We start from the raw sequence: 20,031 nt of genomic DNA, 5'->3' as shown, positions 1-20,031 counted from the left end.
AGCAGGTGGAACAGTAGAGTAGGATTGGCTGGATAATGCTCTGGTACAGCAGAAGGAGGAGATGGGGGGCAACATAAAGTCCTTTAAAGGCCGTGTAAAGGAAATTCAGAGATTTGTTTCTAAACACATTATAAATGTTGGAAAATTATTACTGAAAACATGTGCAAAGACTGTGAACATACTGGATTGTGGAGTTAGACCGTTTAACTGTTTTTCGCCAGTTTTGTGTTAAGGATTTTTTAAGGCGGGGCTGAAATCATGGCTCGATGACGCAGTGGAGCCATCCTTAACATAACCCCACCCGTCTCCACAAACCTGGTTTTGGAAAGCCAAAACAGAAACCCATTCAAATATCAAGGGTTATCTTGGCTAGCTCAGTCGGTAGAGCATGAAACTTATACTCTATAGGGTTGTGTATTCGAGCCCCATGTTGGGCATTCGCACGTTGATCACTGTTTTTGTATTGTGTTTTTATGACTGTAATCCATCCCATGTCCTATGTACAGTGCCGTGAAAAAGTATCTGCCCCCTTCCTGATTTCTTATTTTTTTGCATATTTGTCACACTTAAATGTTTCAGATCATTAAACACATTTTAATGTAAGACAAAGATAACCCAAGTAAACACAAAATGCAGTTTTTAAATAATTATTTCATTTATTAAGGGAAAAAGCCATCCAAACCTACCTGGCCCTATGTGAAAAAGTAATTGCCCCCCCCCCCCTTGTTAAATCATGAATTAACTGTGATCAACCACATGTTTGGGAAAGCTGAGTTCAATTTCACTAGCCACACCCAGGCCAGACCTGTTCAATCAAGAAATCCCTTAAATAGAACCTGTCTGACAAAGTGAAGTAGGCTAAAAGATCTCAAAAAAGCAGCACATCATGCCGCGATCGAAAGAAATTCAAGAACAGATGAGAAACAAAGTCATTGACATCTATCAGTCTGGAAAGGGTTACAGAGCCATTTCTAAGGCTTTGGGACTCCAGCAAACCACAGTGAGAGCCATTATCCACAAATGGAGAAAGCTTGGAACAGTGGTGAACCTTCCCAGGAGTGGCCAGCCTACCAAAATTACTCCAAGAGCGCATCGACGACTCATCCAGGAGGTCACAAAAGAACCCAGAACAACATCTAAAGAACTGCAGGCCTCACTTGCCTCAATTAAGGTCAGTGTTCACGATTCAACAATAAGAAAGAGACTGGGCAAAAATGGCATCCATGGGAGAGTTCCAAGGCAAAAACCACTGCTGACCAAAAAGAACACAAAGGCTCGTCTCACTTTTGCCAAAAAACATCTTGATGATCCCCAAGACTTTTGGTGAAATATTCTGTGGACTGATGAGACAAAAGTTGAACTTTTTGGAAGGTGTGCGTCCCGTTACATCTGGCATAAAACTAACACAGCATTTCATAAAAAGAACATCATACCAACAGTCAAACATGGTGGTGGTAGTGTGATGGTCTGGGGCTGCTTTGCTGCTTCAGGACCTGGATGACCATAATTGATGGAACCATGAATTCTGCTCTCTACCAGAAAATCCTGAAGGAGAATGTCCGGCCATCAGTTCGTGACCTCAAGCTCAAGCGCACTTGGGTTATGCAGCAGGACAGTGATCCGAAACACACCAGCAAGTCCACCTCCGAATGGCTTAAAAAAAACAAAATGAAGGTTTTGGAGTGGCCTAGTCAAAGTCCGGATTTAAATCCGATTGAGATGCTGTGGCATGACCTTAAACAGGCCGTTCATGCTCGAAAACCCTCCAGTGTGGCTGAATTAAAACAATTCTGTAAAGACGAATGGGCCAAAATTCCTCCACAGCGATGTGAAAGACTCATTGCCAGTTATCGCAACCGCTTGATTGCAGTTATTGCCGCCAAGGGTGGCGCAACCAGTTATTAGGTTTAGGGGGCAATTACTTTTTCACATAGGGACAGGTAGGTTTGGATATCTTTTTTCCCCTAATAAATTAAATCATCATTTAAAAACTGCATTTTGTGTTTACTTGGGTTATTTTTGTCTAATATTAAAATTTGTTTGATGATCTGAAACATTTAAGTGTGACAAATATGCAAAAAAATAAGAAATCAAGAAGGGGGCAAATACTTTTTCACGGCACTGTATATTTATTATTTTTCTGTAAACTTGTAAAAGTTGAATCCCCCGGGCAGACTGCGCAACGGGGACCGTTACCGGCCTCACACCGTCCACGGGCTGAGCCTCAATCAGAAGGTCTCAGACCCCCCCCCCCGAGCGACACCGGGCAAGCGGTCTTCCGTACGCTACATTTCCCCACTCCGCCCAGCGGACGGCGATTCAGCGTTGGGCTCTTCGCTCTTCAATCGCCGCTACTGAGGGAATCCTGACAGGCTGCACCTTCCCCGCTTGTGGGTGTGGTTCCAGCCATGGATGAATGAAGAGAGGTTTCAGGTTTCAGCGCCTTCAGCGACCAACCCCCAGCGCCTCAGAGCAGAGAATACTGATGATTTTTCCATGATTTTGAAAGCTAATTTTATATACTTGGAGACTTTTTTAATCATTCAAATTTGTCTGGGTGGTTAATAACACATTTTTCTGTGGGCGATAAAACCCAGAATGCATATTTATTTTCGCTTTACACAGACTTTAAGTTTACGGTGGTGGCTCCTTTTTTGAATGTCATTGGTATCCTGGTCAAACCTGAGTGTATTGTCCAGAGTCACTCCCAGGTATTTGAAGCTGTCGACTACTTCAACTGTTTGGGCGTTGATGATAACAGGGTGCTGAGGTGAGGTGGGATCGATTAGTATTTCCTTTGCTTTGCTGACGTTGAGGTGAAGATGGTTGTCCTCTCACCACTGAGTGAAGTGAGCAACTGTGTTGTCATAGTCCAGGGCAGAGTTGATGTCTGTGAGTAGGGCAAGAATGGCTGTGTCGTCTGAGTATTTGAGGTAGGTCGGTGTAGGGTGACGGACTTAGCTTATGACAGTTAGAAGTATACAGAAAAAGTTTAAGTATACTTGGCTTGTACTTAATCTTTTGATCAAGATATAGTTTATAAAAGTATAATTAAGTGTTATTGCCTCATAGGCTATACAGAAAAGAATACTTGGCTTGTAGTTGTGCTTACTTTTTGATAGAGTAGCTTATTTAAGTGTGTGAGAGTTTCTAAATCATCTCTAATCTTCAAGAATTTTGTATGTTTTTTTAATTCTCCGTTCACCGTGGAGGCATGCAAGAAAAACACATACTTATAGTATAGCTTAGAACAAAATAAAACTTAGATGTAAACTGGTAAAGTTTACTATTCTTACATTTATAGTATACTTAGAAGTGTACTTTTATAAACCAAAAAGTGGGCCAATTTAGTCCCAAGAAGTATTGAAGTAGTAAACTTACAAATATACTAGTACATTGATATTAGTATACTTACTACATTAAGTATACTTGGGGGAAATATACTTGAACTTTACTTTAGTATACTTCATAAAATGGACTTCCAAGATCTTCCAGATTACCACTTTAAGTACAGTTTTGAGTAACTTGTACTTTAATTGAGTATTTCCATTTTATGGTACATTATATTTCTACTACATTTCAGAAGAAAATATTGTACTTTGTACTCCACAACATTTTAGCTGTATAATTCCACCAATGAGGCATCAGACGGTTGTATTTAAATAAGCCTCAGAGCACCTGAAGAGGTCAAACATCCATCATATCCAGATATCCCTCTCCATATGAATCCATCCTCTGTCTGTGTAAAGCACAGACTCTTTTTCTCCTGTCATTGGCCCCTTTGCCTCTCCTGATAATACTTCTGTACTTTACTTGAATTGGGATTTTGAATGCTGTATTTGGTTCTTCACTTTTTTGTTCTTTATTTTGAGATAAAAGTAATCACCCTACTGTTGGTCTAATGATGTTTGTCAGAGTGTCTGTGAGGCTCCTTCTGGACCATGCAGGCAGTCAGAGACTAATACTAATAGAGTCCATCTGGGACTCCCCGCGGAGCCTCAGCGCACTGTTTGTGATGAGCGTCTGGAGGACGTGGTGCGTCTGCTGCCTCAGCAGCCTCCGCGCACACTGCTGGAGCGGAACGCCGAGCTGACGGACGCACAGACGCTCTCCACACGGACTGAAGAGAGAAGAGGAGGAGGAAGAAGAAGAAGAAGAAGAAGAAGAAGAAGAAGAAGAAGAAGATGTCGGTGAAGAAAGGAAGAAGCGTTAAAGCCGAGTTCAGAAAATGCGCTACGCGTTTATATCGTCTCTTTCCTCATCTTCTGCTGTGTCTGTCTCTGGTCGCGTACGCAGCGCTCGGTGGGCTCATGTTCGAGTACATCGAAGGAGGCAGCGCGTCAACTCTTCAGCAAGAGGAGTACCACGACTTCCTGGGACTGATTGTCAACGCCGTCCGGAATCACACCAGTAAGTGGCCACTACTAACACACTGTTAAGAATTTCCCAGTAAAATAACAGTAAAGAACTGACAGCAGGGTTGCCTTTATGTTACTGTAAAATTAACATTATTATACTGTCTCTGAAATTTACAGCTTTGTACTGTTAATGAGAAAAACAGTTTGAACTGTTTTCTTGTATTCATTTCACAGTATTTTACAGGTAATTTACTGTTTAAAGATACATTATATAGCTGTTTTTCACGTTTCTTTTACATTATCTTACTGGTTTGTTTTAATGCACTATTTATTTTTTACATACATTTTAATAAACATTATTTTTTTGCCCTAGATGAATAGACTTAGCAGGTTACAGGACATAGGAATAGTCACACTAAATACAATTAAAGGCACTTGTTAGGAAAAAGACTATAATAGACTTGTTGACACTTTTCCCAAAATGTCTGTCTATAGCTGGCTACAAGCACAGAATGCAAACCATAACAACATGTGAGTGAAGAACAATAAAGCTCATTCACTGATTTTACAATCATGTATAATGTACAAACCTCACATGAGCAGATCAGGTCCCAGAATTAAAAAAATACTGCATGAAACTGTTACTGATGATACTTTAGACAGTTGATCAGCAGTAAAGTGATGTTTTTTAAGAATGCATTATAGTTCAGTTAAAAAATGGCCTATCAGCGTAATTTAACAGGTTTTCTTTTGTATTAACAGTAAAGCACTGTTTTTAGCCACAACAGGTTAATACTGTTGAAATCCTGCTGTAAATTAACAGCAATTGTTTACAGTGTACCATCTTTAAAATGTTGCTCAACAATATCTAAACATCTCCTTCTTTATCTTCAGATAACGCCTCATGCACACATAAAGACATAGTGCGGGAGGTGGAGGATGTGATGCATGGGTTCAAGTCGGTGTGGTTCCAGAGACCTGACAGATGGGACTTCTTTGGCTCCATGTTCTTCTGCTGCACTGTGTTCACTACAGTTGGTGAGTGAACAGGATGAGCAGAGCTGCTGCTGGCTGGTGGCTCATATATATTGACAGTTAAAAGGGAACCGCTGAATTTGCAGATAGACACATTTTGTCATCAAAACTATAGGAAAATGTTCTTGACATGTTCTTATTGGAATCTCTGGGAGCTTTAAAGTGACAGGAGCGGCTGTCCAGCTGTCCATATGAAACCTGACAACAGATCAGCGCTTCTTTTTCCTTGTCTTCTACAGCCCAATTCCAATCTGTCCCCTACACACCCTATATATACTGTTTATATATATATACTGTAAATACACACAACACTACAATGAAATGAACATGTCTACCACTTTCTAGACTGAACAAGGTGATATATGATCCTAAATACAATCTGTTTACTTTGAGTTGTGGACATCTGTGTGACAATAAAGTAGAATAAATTAAAGGTCTATCTTAGTTTGAGCAGAGCGTGTTCCATGACGAACACAAAACGGCGTTGCACTTCCACTCCCCGCTGACTGGTTTGGGATGGCACTTAATATGGTGGACCCTGCGTGTGAACGGAGTGAAAGTTGGTATAGGGAGAGGGTGTATAGGGGCCGGGTTGGAATTGGGCCCAAAACTGACCTAAAAGCTGGATTAGAAATTTCTCTTAAACTTGTGCAATTTTCACTCTTCGTATATCCTTTTCTGTCACAATGTAGGAACATTTGTGCTGGTTAAGACGTGTGTGTGTGTGTGTGTGTGTGTGTATATGTGTGTCTTTCGGTACATATTTCATCTAGTCTTCAACAAACTTGCTTCATTTAGATGAGTTGGTTTTGGAGTATAACTTAACTTTTGTCTCTAATTAGTTACCAAACGTTTGAAGTCAGTCAGTCAGTCAGTCAGTCAGTCAGTCAGTAACTCAGTCAGTCAGTCAGTCAGTAACTCAGTCAGTTAGTGACTCAGTCAGTCAGTCAGTCAGTCAGTCAGTGACTCAGTCAGTCAGTCCTCCCTTGCCCCAAACATGAGCGCACTCTCGCGCTTACGCACGGACACACACAGCCACTCAACTCAGACAATTGCAAAGCAGACGATGCTCCGTCACCACAGAGAGGCCGACGAAGCATCTGCCATCCTACATACCAGTCTGATCAGCACCACAGACCGGCAACCACATTCATCAACGTTAATCTGATAGCCTGCCCTGGATTCAAAGCACCACCACAGCCTCATCTCTCCAACTATCAAACATCTGAAATTTGTATTGATTTAAATCTCTATGCTCCCCATCTCCCCGCACGATTTCTGAGCGGTACGCTTGACCCGGTCAAAGTCACTTCAGTATGCAGATAGGGCTTGGATGTGTTTTGGAGGAGACCGACAGCTGGATGTCTATCTCTTGCCTGCAACTTCTTTGACACCGCATTAACGTTTTCCAGTATTTTTGTTTGTTGTACGACTAGAAAAATGAAGGACAACTTTTCCATTTGTTTTTTTTAGAGGGCTGTAGCTTCATCCCGTTCCTCCCCTCTTTTCACTGACGAGGGCGATTTTAGTTAGAGCTTTCATGATATCTACATACCGGTATCTAAGGGAAGCGAGGGCATCATACCTCGAGGACCACCTGGTGGGGCAGAGACGTTTCAGGGTAACATTACCATGCTCTGAGAGTTCAGATGAAAGGAGTGATCGTCTCTTAATACTTTGGCTGAAAAATTGAGAGCTTCAACAGTATCATCAAATTGGCGAATCTCTGCTTATATTTTTTACAGTCATCCAGTGTCAGATTGAGGTTTGTGTGCAGCACAGTGTACATATCTGGCAAGCGGCTCCATCTCCATGCTCCTGGCCTGAAATTTGCTCAGGTCAAATGCGTTACTCTCTATGCTGTCCAGGATTTTTCTTCTGCAGCTCACAGGCTGATGTGTTTCCTCGAAACCCAAGAAATCCTCGTTTATCGGGATATTTTTTGGCGATGTTGTTTGCATCCCTTTGGATGGTTACATATCTATACACAGCTGATCTCTTTTGGAAATATCTTGAGTGGTGTCCAAGATAACAGGAAAAAAAAGGAGCATTGTTTATTTCTTCTTGAGTCATAGAGTCCCCCTATCTGTGGGGGGAATCTTTGTAGGACCTCCCCTGAGGCCGCGGTGACAGGGAACACTCCTTCTGCTCAGCTGGAGAAGGGGGTCGCGGCTGAGCCAAAACAGCTGCTTCACTTATGGAGCTACATGGCAATGGTGTGTTAACGTAAGCCTCCGGCTGCACGTCAAGATTGCTGCTAGCATTCGATAAAGTATTATTAAAAAAAACGTATCTATTTTCATCAGTTCAGCAGTAAACTTATCCTGTTCTCTTCTATCCTTCCTCTTTTGAGCGCCGCGTTTTTGTTTGGGTTTGCTAAACATTATGCTGCCAATTTATCGTCCATTTGCTGAAGAACACTTGTACGGAGCCCCCATAGAACCCTAGGAGAACATTTTATTAACTCGGAGTTACTTCATAGGGCACTTCCTCCAATCATTCCTGACAGTCATGTCTTTGACTTCGGTAAAGTTGGAAAGATATTGACAGATTCAAACTTCCTGGATCAATAACTCATAACAGAAATGTTGTTTAAACAAAAACAACGGCTCTTTCTAACCGTAGTAAGGTAGACAATGAGCTACAACCTCATTTTAATCACAACGAGCCGTAACATCGGTCTCTATGTGCAGCCGGCTGTGAGACGAGTGGACAGAAACCGTCTACAAAGAGCAACGCCGAAAAGAGTTGCCACAAAAATATTCAATAACTTCCATATTATACAGTGTAGTACCATCAAAATTACTTCACACATCACAACACTTAGTTTGGAAAAATATGATTTTGCATAATTCTTTTGAATCAATACTTGAGATACTACTTGAAATTTTTTCTTTTTACCGTTGCCATGAAGACCATTGTAGTGCGCAAACTTATGTATAAACTAAACCAATTGTAGTATAACCAGGAAGAGACCATTAATGTGTGATTACATTTTGGTGGCACTACACTTTATAATAGTGAAGTTATTGAATATTTTTCAAATTAAAAATTCACCAAAGTTATGAAAAATCACATTTTTTACAAACTAAAGCCTGGAGCACACAGTGCGCTTCATGCTCGCGTGACAGCAACGTCGCGTGTTGTTTTTTATTTCGGCGTCCATGTTAACAGGTTAGAGTGGACACACTGCCCGCATGAGACGCACGTCAGACGCGCGTCAGACGCGCGTCTATTTTATAGAATAGAAGGCTCGCCTATTTTACACGCGAGCCGCTTACCTCTCGGCTGCGTCTCCCAGCAGCAACAGACAGTGAAGGTGATCTATTGACAGTATATGAACATCATACCAGCAAGATTACTACAGTTTCCATGTCTAGACATCTGTAGAATATGTCACTGACCATCAATATTTTACGCCCGGGCCACACAGCGCACTTCAGGCTCGCCTGACGGCAGCGTCACGTCGTGGCCGCGTCATGCCCACCTAGGGTGTTCACACTAGACGCGAGTTACCCACGTCTCGGGAGCGTCTTAGCTACCTGTCAGCTGTGTTTTTGCTGTTGCTGACAGCCCTTTCTTTCTACATAGAGTTTGCCTTTTAATGGCCATTTAACTTCATAATAAATGTGATTTATATTTATTTAAGACAAAAAAGGGTAAGAACTGTGTGGTAATTTGTAAATATTATTAAAAACAAGCAAATAAATTCATACATAAATATTAATATATAGCCCATATAAATCCCTCTTTTCTGTCAGTGAAGAGGGATTTCTATGGGCTATACATATATATATATATATATATATATATATATATATATAAATAAATCCCTCTTCACTGACAGTGAAGAGGGATTTCTATGGGCTATATATATATATATATAAATAAATCCCTCTTCATTGACAGTGAAGAGGGATTTCTATGGGCTATATATATATATATATATATATATATATAAATAAATCCCTCTTCCCTGACAGTGAAGAGGGATTTCTATGGGCTATATATATATATATATATATAAATCCCTCTTCATTGACAGTGAAGAGGGATTTCTGTGGGCTATATATTAATACAAAAAAATAAATAAATACATTAGTAGTAAGAGAGAGCCTACAGCAATCCCTCTTCACTTTGACTGGCACAGTTTTAAACAACATTTCCAGGGGGTTTCGGGTTCCTGTTCTACAGCATTCCAGGTTGCGGCTTTTATCGAAAACGACTTAATTTACATCTGGGCGGGACAGCAATTTACATTATAAATGCTGATGTTCCGACATCTCAGGCAACTTGGAGCTTTTCACCACCTTGTTGCTGAACTGCGCCTTGTTGGAGAAAAACACCTGAAGTATTTCAGAATGATAAATATAAGTAAAGTGTTTTTTTTTTTATTATTATAAAACAAAGCAAAATAAACTGTTTCGTTATTTGTTAACCTTTAGAAAACGAAAATTATTATTAAATATCTTTAAAAAAATTAAATAACACCTCTAAAAGAAAGAACAATAAAGTTACGTGGTGTTTGTTGAGAGAGAGAGAGAGAGAGAGAGAGAGAGAGAGAGAGGGAGAGAGAGAGAGAGAGAGCGCATCGGAAAAATACTGCCCATCACCTGATGTTCTTATAACCTATTAACCCAGTCTATTATATTTATAGCATATGTAGGGTTTCTACTATGACTACTACAGTGTTTACAAAATTAAAAGCCTGTACTATATTAACTTGATGGAAACCTGCAAGCAGACCACTGCTTTATTTAGAGTATTTCAGAATAAAAGCATTGTGTTAACGAATGCATGATTCTGTGCACTAAAAATGCTAGAGGCCTTTTATTTTGAAATCTAGAGAGGAAGTGTAAAATATTGATGGTCAGTGACATATTCTACAGATGTCTAGACATGGAAACTGTAGTAATCTTGCTGGTATGATGTTCATATACTGTCAATAGATCACCTTCACTGTCTGTTGCTGCTGGGAGACGCAGCCGAGAGGTAAGCGGCTCGCGTGTAAAATAGGCGAGCCTTCTATTCTATAAAATAGACGCGCGTCTGACGTGCGTCTGACGCGCGTCTGACGTGCGTCTCATGCGGGCAGTGTGTCCACTCTAACCTGTTAACATGGACGCCGAAATAAAAAACAACACGCGACATTGCCGTCACGCGAGCATGAAGCGGGCTGTGTGCTCCAGGCTTAAGTGTTGTAGTATGACTATGAGGAGACCATTGATGTGTGAAGTAGTTTTGGTGGTACTACACTGTATAATACTGAAATATTTTTCTCTTTTCGGCGTTGCACTTTGTAGACGGTCCCTGACCACTCATCTCACAGCCGGCTGCACATAGAGACCGCTGTTATGTTTCCAGGACGTCGGAGGAAGGCTCATTTTGATAAAAATGAGGTTGTAGCTCATTGTCTACCTTTTAGTTAGAAAGAGCCCTCGTTTGTGTTTTAACAACGTTTCTGTTATGAGTTATTGATCCAGGAAATTCCTTCTGTCTTTGAGAGGGTTTTGGCGCAGTTTTGGAAAAACATGCGCATGGGTCAGAGAATAGCTGTAAAGGGCTGTTATGACAACCTCGCATTTTCTGTGATGTATGGGGATGGGGAGATATGGGTCTGTCACAGTAGCATGTTAGATGCATCAGCAGATGTTACAGCATGAAAAAAAGCTGTTATATGATGTAGCTGTCCAATGAGCAGATCCATTATTGACCATCTCCTGATTTCTTGTAAACCAGAAAATCAGAAAACTATAAAGTCCCCTGTGAGACTCCACAGGAACCTAGTAATGGCTCTTTTCCTCATTTCCTCTTCCAGTGCCACTGTCCCAGTGGAGCTGCAGTTGCGAGCAGAATAGGAGAGCGTATCCACTGCTCAGCATCCAGCGTCCAGCCAGGGAGAGGATCAACCACTGATTTGTATTCAAAATAGGCAAAAAGTTTGCCATATCTATGTATTCCTCGAGAGGCAATAATGAGTTACTGTAGCGTCCAGTGTGCCCTCAGTCCTCAAGAAATAGAGCTGCACCGAGGGCTTGCCAGTCACGCTGAAGGTATAGGGTCTGTGTACGTTTTCATAGTTAGTTTATTGGATTAAATCCAAAGTGGCAGAAACAGAGAAAACAACTCGTACCGTTGTCTCGTCCTCCCTGCAGCCAGGAGACTACTTCTCCGGGAGGAAGAGCAGGTGGCAGCTCTGGGAGACATACCAAGCCCCCCAGGAAGAGCGCCGGTCATTGATGCCAATTTTCGTAGAAAAAAACCGATAGTGAGGCGATAGTGAGTCACTGTAGCTTCCAGTATGCTCTCAGTACAACATGAGAAGACCAAGAAGTAGAGCTGCACCCGAGATGCCAATTTTCCTAGTGGCCAAACGACGGTACTACAACTTCTGTGTCCGTCACGTGATGCCATTGGGCCCAAAAAATACCTTTTCCCATGGACTTAAATCGGGAAAAAGACGTCTGTAACTCAGCGGTTATATATTTTTTTTGAGACGAATCAACTTCTCAGTACGAACACTCTAATAGCCCTTATTTAAATCATTAGGTCCTACAAGTTGTAGAATGCACTAATAGCTGAATCCAGAGTTATTTGTCTTCCTCCACAGTCAAGCAGTCTAGCAGTCTAGCACATACCAACCAAGTACAGAGCAGGGATCAGCCATGGGCCATGGTCTCAGACTGTATTTACAGTACCTGTGACAGGTGATAAACCAGTGTCTGTTCTTGACCTGCTTGAATACATGTGAATATTTCTGGAAAGGAATGTCAGCGTCTCCGTGCTGTCAGCTGACAGTGGACCAGGTGCAATAAGCAGCAGGGTGCTTCAACGCATGGTTGTCAGCTCTGATGGAGGCCTGCTGACTAAACAGCATTTGGGAATGTAGCAGTTTTGAAACTATATTGTTTTCTTATGTTTATAACAAGAAAATATTCATGTACCGTGAGCTTTTTGTGAGTGTTTTAATTGGCTACAACTATTATTAATATATTTTTTTGACCATTCATAATGCTCTAATCTCTTCGAACAAGTAGAATTTACAATTGGCTGGAAAAGTATCTGAAAGTTCGACCATTCTGAGACACCAGAAGTTCCCTCTAAGACCCAGACTATTGAATTTGTCTTTGGTGGGTTAACATTCCTTAAGACATATTTCACTGCAGGGTGATGCTTCATTGGTTGATTGACATCCCTGAAGTAGCCTCACCTTTGTCATATTGGCATATTGGGATAGCATTAATATAAGGATTACTATGGTGATGTTGGGCAGTCTGCCTGTTGTCTAACACTTTGTTCCAGAGCAAGACATCTCAACAGATTGTTATGGACTTCAATGTATGGATATTCATCTTCCCCTGAAATTAATCCCAATGTTTTCTCCTGCACTTACTTGTATCATCAACATCATGTTCAAATTTCCACAATAAAAACTGAGTGGGTGAAATGCAATTAATAATGCATAATGCAATAATGCAATTAATAATGCATAATGCAATAATGCAATTTGTTAAGTACATTCATGTCTCAAGAAGGTAATCTCCTTCCCTCAATGCAACTACGCCGCCGCCACCACCACCACCACCACCACCACCACCACCACACATACGTACACATATTTTTGTAAATTATTTGAGTTTTCTTTTTTTCCCTGTAAAGTTTGTGTCCCAATAGGAGGCTCTAAATACAAAACCCTCTCCGCACATTTATTTATTTTTGTTCGTGTGATGGGATAACCCTTCCACATTTTAGTGACCTCATGGCCTTTTCTAGTGCTACCCTCAGGACAAACACCATTGTTAATGGCACAGTGTATAATGTCTAGCCACCTGCTCCAAACAAATAGGGGGCAGCATTTCAGCTCTACTACTGGGTCCATACAATCTAAACTGAACAGTAATTAGTTATATAAAAACTGACAGCAGGGCAAGAATACGCAAAACTCAACTAAACTGCTGAAACTGAAAATAACACTGCTGTTTTGTAATGTGACATGAGTTAAAGACGTCTCTTTCCCGATGTAAGTCTATGGGAAAAAGTATTTTTGGGTCCAACGGCATCACGTGACGGACATGGAAGTTGCAGTACCACCGTTTGGCCACTACGAAAATTGGCATCTCGGTGCAGCTCTACTTCTTGGTCCTCTCATGTTGGGCTGAGGGCATACTGGAAGCTACAGTGACTCACTATCGCCTCACTATCGTTTTGGTGCTTGGGTGTGGCAAGGGGGCTCGATAACGGCCCCTACAAAATTTCAACAAAGCAGCCCTCGCAGTACATTTCACCTAGATGTACGAAATTTGGTAGACACATGTATCACATGTAGACTTTAAAAAAAGTCTCTTGGGGCCATGCTCTAAACCCATCAGGAAATCGGCCATTTTGAATTTTGTGGGATTTTTCTGTCAACTTTTGGCCATTTCCAGGCTCTGTACTTTAACACGCTTCTCCTACCGATTTAACCCGATCAACTTCAGATTTGGTCAGTACAATCTGAAGACCTTTGTGATGAAAACTTGTTCAAATCTTGAGGTTTTTCTAAATTTTTTCTAAATTCTATAATTTACATGATTCGCCATTATACAACAAGCTGTTGTAACTCGACTGCTTGGTCAAATATGCCCAAAATTTGACCTGCTTCATAACAGCCTGAGGACATCTACATAGCAATATTGACTTTTAGTAACTGTGCCACCTACTGGCCACAAGAAGTAGGCCATGTGTGACAAACATCATTCGCTTTTCATGAAATTTTTGTTGTGTGGTCTACACTTAAAATACAGCAACATGGTCACTGGAATATACTGGTGTGTCAACCGGCGTCCCGCCAGTACCCCCGATGTGCGGGAAGGTGCATTCATCGCTGCTTGCAGATTTCATTTTTTCAATGTTTTAAACAAAAATTCAGGCCATATCGTGCACATTGCCCCTTTAACACTATAACAATAGCATAATCATTTTCATTAACAGAGATTAGAACACGTATTTACCCACTCTGATTTCTTTTGCCATGCTCTAGCGGTGCTCTGAGGGCAATGCTGGTCAATCAGTTGGTTGACCACTTTGGTTAAGACAGAAACCTCTCAACAACTATTTGGTGGATTGTCGTGAAATTTTGTAAACACATTCATGTCTCCCTCAAGATGAATGTAATGACGACGTCAGCACTAAGCATTTAGCTCAAAGTACCACTGTGTTTAAGTGGTGAAGGGAAGCCAGCTAATGGCTTAGCAGCAACAGGAAGCCCACAACTCTCTGAAGAGGGGGCACTCTTAGAGGAGAATGCTTTTTACATCACCACAAAAAGCTTATTAGAAGTTTGAGGCACATTGTCTTCTGTGTTGTCATGTTAGTTGGGAATTTCATTCATCTCTTGCACAACCAGCATTATGAGGGTTTAAGACGAGGCGCCAAGGCATATAGATCCATTGTTGTCTGCCATTGTATGAATGTACATATTGTTTGAAAAAGTAGCATTTCTAAGTATTTTAAGACTTACATGGCATGCATTGCCTGTTAGCATGCTTATACTGGATTGGGTGAGGATTCCTATGGAAACCCAGTATTCATGTTAATGCAGGTGTCATAAATCTATCATAAATCTACTGAGCCCTCCGACGGGCAAGACCATTCTCTAACCCTGACCTTACGTACCTTTGACCTGCTGTTGCATATTCTCACCCAAGGAGAGAGCAGATACTCTGCGGCTTGACCCCGCCTTATATCTATACTGTATCTGCTTATACTAAACTATCGTGATTGGTCCCACTGTTTTGATGGCAGTTTCATCTGCATGCCATGGCCCGCTCAGTGCTTCAGTTGTTCCAGTAAACTTACCAATAGCCTCTAGTTAGCAACCACTCTGGTATTAATGCCCCTTTAACTGCCTCACCAAAGAAGAGAAAATTATTTCAACATGAATTTGTGTGTGAGTGTAAATGTGCAGGCAGCCTACATCAGGTGGGCATCCTCTCAGTACCTGGTGTTTATATATATATATATATATATATATATATATCAAGGATAGACATATCTATTATCATAGTTGAGTGTAAAATAAACTCTTTGTATGTTTTATTTTTAAAAAAATCTAGAGGTTTTACCGATGCTGGAGAGGCAGCCGTAGCAGGTGAGAAGCAGGGCCCGCAAAGCATGTTGGAGGCTCCACATCCAGGGGCGCGTGGACACTGAAGGACAGCTGATTGCGGATACTCAGCTGTGGGCACGGACCCCGCAGACCTCCCACCTTCCCTCTGGTTCTCCAACATGCTCTGCGGGCCCTTGCCTTAATCTCAACTGCCTGGCTCTATCCCACAGCCGCTAAGCAGCCTCCGGCAAGCCCGACTCCTCCACCAAAGAACCAGAGAGAGGTCTGCGGGATCCACTCGCGGACCAGATAGCCTACCTTTGGACTACAGGAACAAAAGCTCTGCTCCCGGGCCTCTCTTGTTCGTAGTGCCGGTTAGCATCAAGGCTAGGTTAACGTTCACACTTAAATGCTTGGAAGGTTATTGCCAACTGTGTAAAGAAATGTATAAAGGTTTATAGAAATGTAAGAAAAAATATACAGAAATAAATAAGTCCGGGGAAATAAACAGGGGGAAATGCAAAGGGTAAAATCATGAAGAAATGAGGAAATACATAATTTAATAATGAATAAATACATTTAAAAATGAATTTAAAAAATAAATGCAAAAATAAATAAGTACATTTTAAAGATAATAAATAAAAGGGAGGATTAAATAGAAGAGTAGATAGATGGAGAATGAATATAAAGGTGAATAGACAAAGAAGCAAATATCAATTTATGTCACATTTTACCAATTAATTAATGCCTACATTTATTCTTAATATTATTTTTGGTACATTTAATCTTTTCTTTTCAGTCTAAAAAAAAAAAAAAAAAATACTTGATTGTCCTTATCCCCTGCAAGGACTCAAGCTAAGCCACAGATGTCTTAAAATCCTACAGTTGTCCCTCTTTCATAGTACTAAAGTGTTCATTTTCTCCATTGGTTGTTGCAGGGTATGGGGAGATCTATCCGGTTACCTTGACTGGTAAGGTGGCGTGTGTCGTGTACGCCATGGTGGGCATCCCTCTGACGTTTCTGGTCATCCTCGATGTGGGAGACTTCTTCGCCCTGCTGATGTCCAGAGCCTACATGCACATTCACGACCTCTGTAAAAACCCCCGCTCCCACACCTGGTCACCATGGAAGGCTCGGAAGAAGGCGAGGGATTCGAGCCACCTGGCCCTGGAGGACGGTACCTTTTTTTTCAGCCATGATGTTGTGGTCCGTGAACCCCTCGACATCCGGCAGGTACTGCGCACCCAGGCGGATGTACGGCACAAGTCCATCCAGCTCCAAAACAACAAAGAGATCTTTGAGAAGATTCTCGCCAGGGAGAATTTACTCAGAAAGACCCCACTGCTCAGAACCCTCTCCTGCCCAGAGCTAGACCGACTGCCACTGCCACCCAAAGGATTTGCCATTTGGGACTTCACAGGGTTAGGGGATGGAATGGAAATGCTGGATGTACCCTTTGTACTGATTCTTTCCATCGTGTTTGCCTACATTTTTTTGGGCGGTTTGATTCTGCCGTTGTGGGAAAAAGAATTCACAGGCTTCGACCCCTTCTACTTCTGCTTTATCACACTCACTACCATCGGTTTTGGCGACATTGTACCCAAACACCCTAAGTACTTCATGCTTACCTCACTCTTCCTCATTGGCGGCATGGCCATCATGTCCATGGCTTTCAAGCTAGGCCAAACACGAATAGTAAGCTTCTACCGCCAATGCATCAAGTTCATCAGCAGGGGAAAGACTTTCAGAAATAAAAAGAATGACGAATGAAGTCGCCAAGAGAATCTCTGCCTTAAGTCCCAAGAGTCGTGCAAGCTCACAGTCCTGGTTTTGACACAGGTCCAAAACAGGAGTCTGTGGGAACTTGTTCAGTGTGTTCTTTGTGCTGGCTGTTCAGTTAAAAGCATGAGCAAAATAAAAAAAGTGTGCATGTGCCAAACGCTTTTGCCCAGTGAAGGAGGGTGATATTCAAAATGATTCATATCAAGAAGAATTTGAAATTCTGCATATCTAGCTGCAGTATTTTGCCAAAGAATGAGTATTACTATGTGGTACTCTAGCAATTGTACTGCCTTAAAACACCACAGAGGGTGGACACGACAGTGCTGCATTTGATTACAAGTCAGAACTCTGGATTTCTTACTACCTTCTAGAAAAATCAAATAAAACTCCTTTTAAATTCAGTTTTGTTCATTCATTTAAACTTGATGAATACATTTCTCTTTTAATCATATTTGCTCCAATTTTACCTGACTTTTCTTCATTCTCTGGAGTCAACGCGAGCATATAGTCAACTGGAAGCAGAATGGAACCAGAGTATCCTTCACCGGGACTCCCTAAAAACTAGTTATATCACCTGGATGTGAGTGGTTCTGCAGGACATAGCAGACGTGCACGCTTCGGCGAGCTCTGTCACCATCTCTTGGCTTTCAAGCCCGTGCTCGAGTGTACGTACGTTCATGAGTTAGTTTTGTACAAATAATGTCGGTTACTACTTTTAATTTGCACTATCCAGTTATACTAACATTAGAATGTCAACATTTGCATATTAACAGGTTTCCTTTGTAAACAAACCTCACCTGCAGAGCGCTTGGTGACGTTAATGTTTGGTCACCCTAGTCTATTGTTAATTTTAAATTTGTTAACCCTAACCAGGTCTTTAGGAATTATGGGCAGGGGAACAGCCTTTCTAAATCGGGCCCCTCATCCACCCCGACTCCAGGTCGGCCACTTTTATATGATACCAGTATCTTCACTCCAACTTTAAAAATGAACCCGCTAGCAAGTTTTATTTGCTAGTCTTGCCTAGCTCCTCACCTTTGTATGTTCAGCTTTGCCTGTCATACCTGGTGCTTCTTCACACTTGTCTTTGGCCAGAAATGTGGTCATTGCCCCTCTGATCCTTTCATTTTCTTTGTTCTCTCTGTACCCCGGCTGTTATTCTTTGAGCCCCTGATCAGGTCTTTCCACAAGGATATGGAGTAGCAAGCTTGTAGCCAGCTAGGGAGGTCCGGGGGCGTTATCATTTTCATCTTCACTATCATCATACTTTATCATATACAGTTGGAAGTTCCATTACATCATATTTATATTTATGATTTGGGACATCTGAATCCGTGCGAGTCCGACCCTCTGGAGGTAACGTCATCTCTCATCGATCAGCTGGAGGGACACGGATCAGGCTCCAGTGTTTCCCGTTAATAACGCCTGCCACAATTTCATAATGAACCAACAATATTTTTACGGGTGGGGTCGGTCGGTGAATGACAGCCTCTCGCCCGGTGTGGAAGGATCTTCGTCGGACCTCTCCTGGCGCATTTCTATTGTGCGGTGCGCATCCCTCCCCTCGCGTGGACCTCGCTGCTTCCCGGGTCCAGTTTCGACCGAACCATTTTCACAATAACAGCGGGGGTGAGGGTATGAGCTGTTTTAATGATACTAATACATTTATTTAACACGTAAATACATTTAACTTGTATTGGCAGTGATATACTGTAGGTCTGTAAGTAAATTGTTGTTCTTGATCCCATTTAAGGGTCAACCATAGACCTTTGCATGCCCCCGCCCCCCCCCCGCCCTCCCCCAGCTGTACCCTTTGCCCCCGCCCGACGGCGGGCACGACCCTAACGTTAAATTATATAACCCTAACGTCACCAGCTTGTCAACAAATTCAAAGGGAGTCGCTTGGCGAGTGTATGAGAGTTGAGTTGTGTGTATGTGTGTGAGAGAGCGAGTCAAGTAAAATCAGTGAGATCGGACAGTAATGTTAATCTCTTAACGGATTAACGTTTTATAGATCTATTACTGGGTGCCTTCATCTTTATTTTATTATTAATAATAATAATAATAATAATAATAATAATAATAATAATAATAATACAATTTATTTGGTGGCGCCTTTCAGGACACCTTACGATCATAAAATAAGTAGTGGAACAGATCAAAACAGCAGCAGAGTGAAGATAACAAGAGCAATTTAGGCAGACACGTAGGAGGGAATAAAACAGTAACCATGTTAAACGAGATTCTCCCTCTGCCTTTAAAGTTTAGTACATTCATGCCGCTGTTACATGCGCCCCTCCACCTTCCCATCATCGCCCATATTCATCAGCTTCATCAGCCTCCTCCTCCCAACCACCATGTCTGGACTCCACGCCCTTCGATTACAAATCTCCCTGTAGAGTCAAAAGCGCCAAACACGTTCTGTCACGACTTTATTATCACACATCTGTTATAATAAACAATTATCTTTTCTTCATTCACATGTAAACCCTTAGTTAATGTTAACAATAGACATTTGTTAACAGTTACTTAATGTGTCAAAGGTGGATACGCGAGAGTTGGAGAGGAGTGCCAGTGTTGTCAGAGTTTGCTGTGTTCGCTTAGTGTCATCTAAAAGATGTAACGGCTGAATATTTAGCCCATTTCGACAATGTCGATGCTACGTGAGATTTCAGAGCCAGATTTCTCAGTGCGAGACTTGGTTAGACGCAATAACATCATAATCGTAACATGATAATCTGAGCCCGTCAGTGGCAAAAACAACCTAC

At 41.7% G+C, this 20,031-nt stretch overlaps 1 protein-coding gene across 1 annotated transcript; it reads left to right on the top strand.

The window, feature by feature from the left end:
• Positions 1-3,963: 3,963 nt before the first annotated feature.
• Positions 3,964-17,664, top strand: kcnk18 (potassium channel, subfamily K, member 18). Its single transcript, XM_037781356.1, has 3 exons — positions 3,964-4,410; positions 5,253-5,396; positions 16,419-17,664. The coding sequence occupies exons 1-3, from the start codon at positions 4,185-4,187 to the stop codon at positions 17,249-17,251; spliced, it is 1,203 nt and encodes a 400-aa protein (XP_037637284.1). The 5' UTR covers positions 3,964-4,184; the 3' UTR covers positions 17,252-17,664.
• Positions 17,665-20,031: the final 2,367 nt, after the last annotated feature.

The sequence above is a fragment of the Sebastes umbrosus genome, chromosome 10 (assembly GCF_015220745.1).
Source record: "Sebastes umbrosus isolate fSebUmb1 chromosome 10, fSebUmb1.pri, whole genome shotgun sequence".
Taxonomy (NCBI): Eukaryota; Metazoa; Chordata; class Actinopteri; order Perciformes; family Sebastidae; genus Sebastes; species Sebastes umbrosus.
Note: the sequence above shows the minus strand (reverse complement) of the source record. Positions and strands in the feature narration are given on the sequence as shown.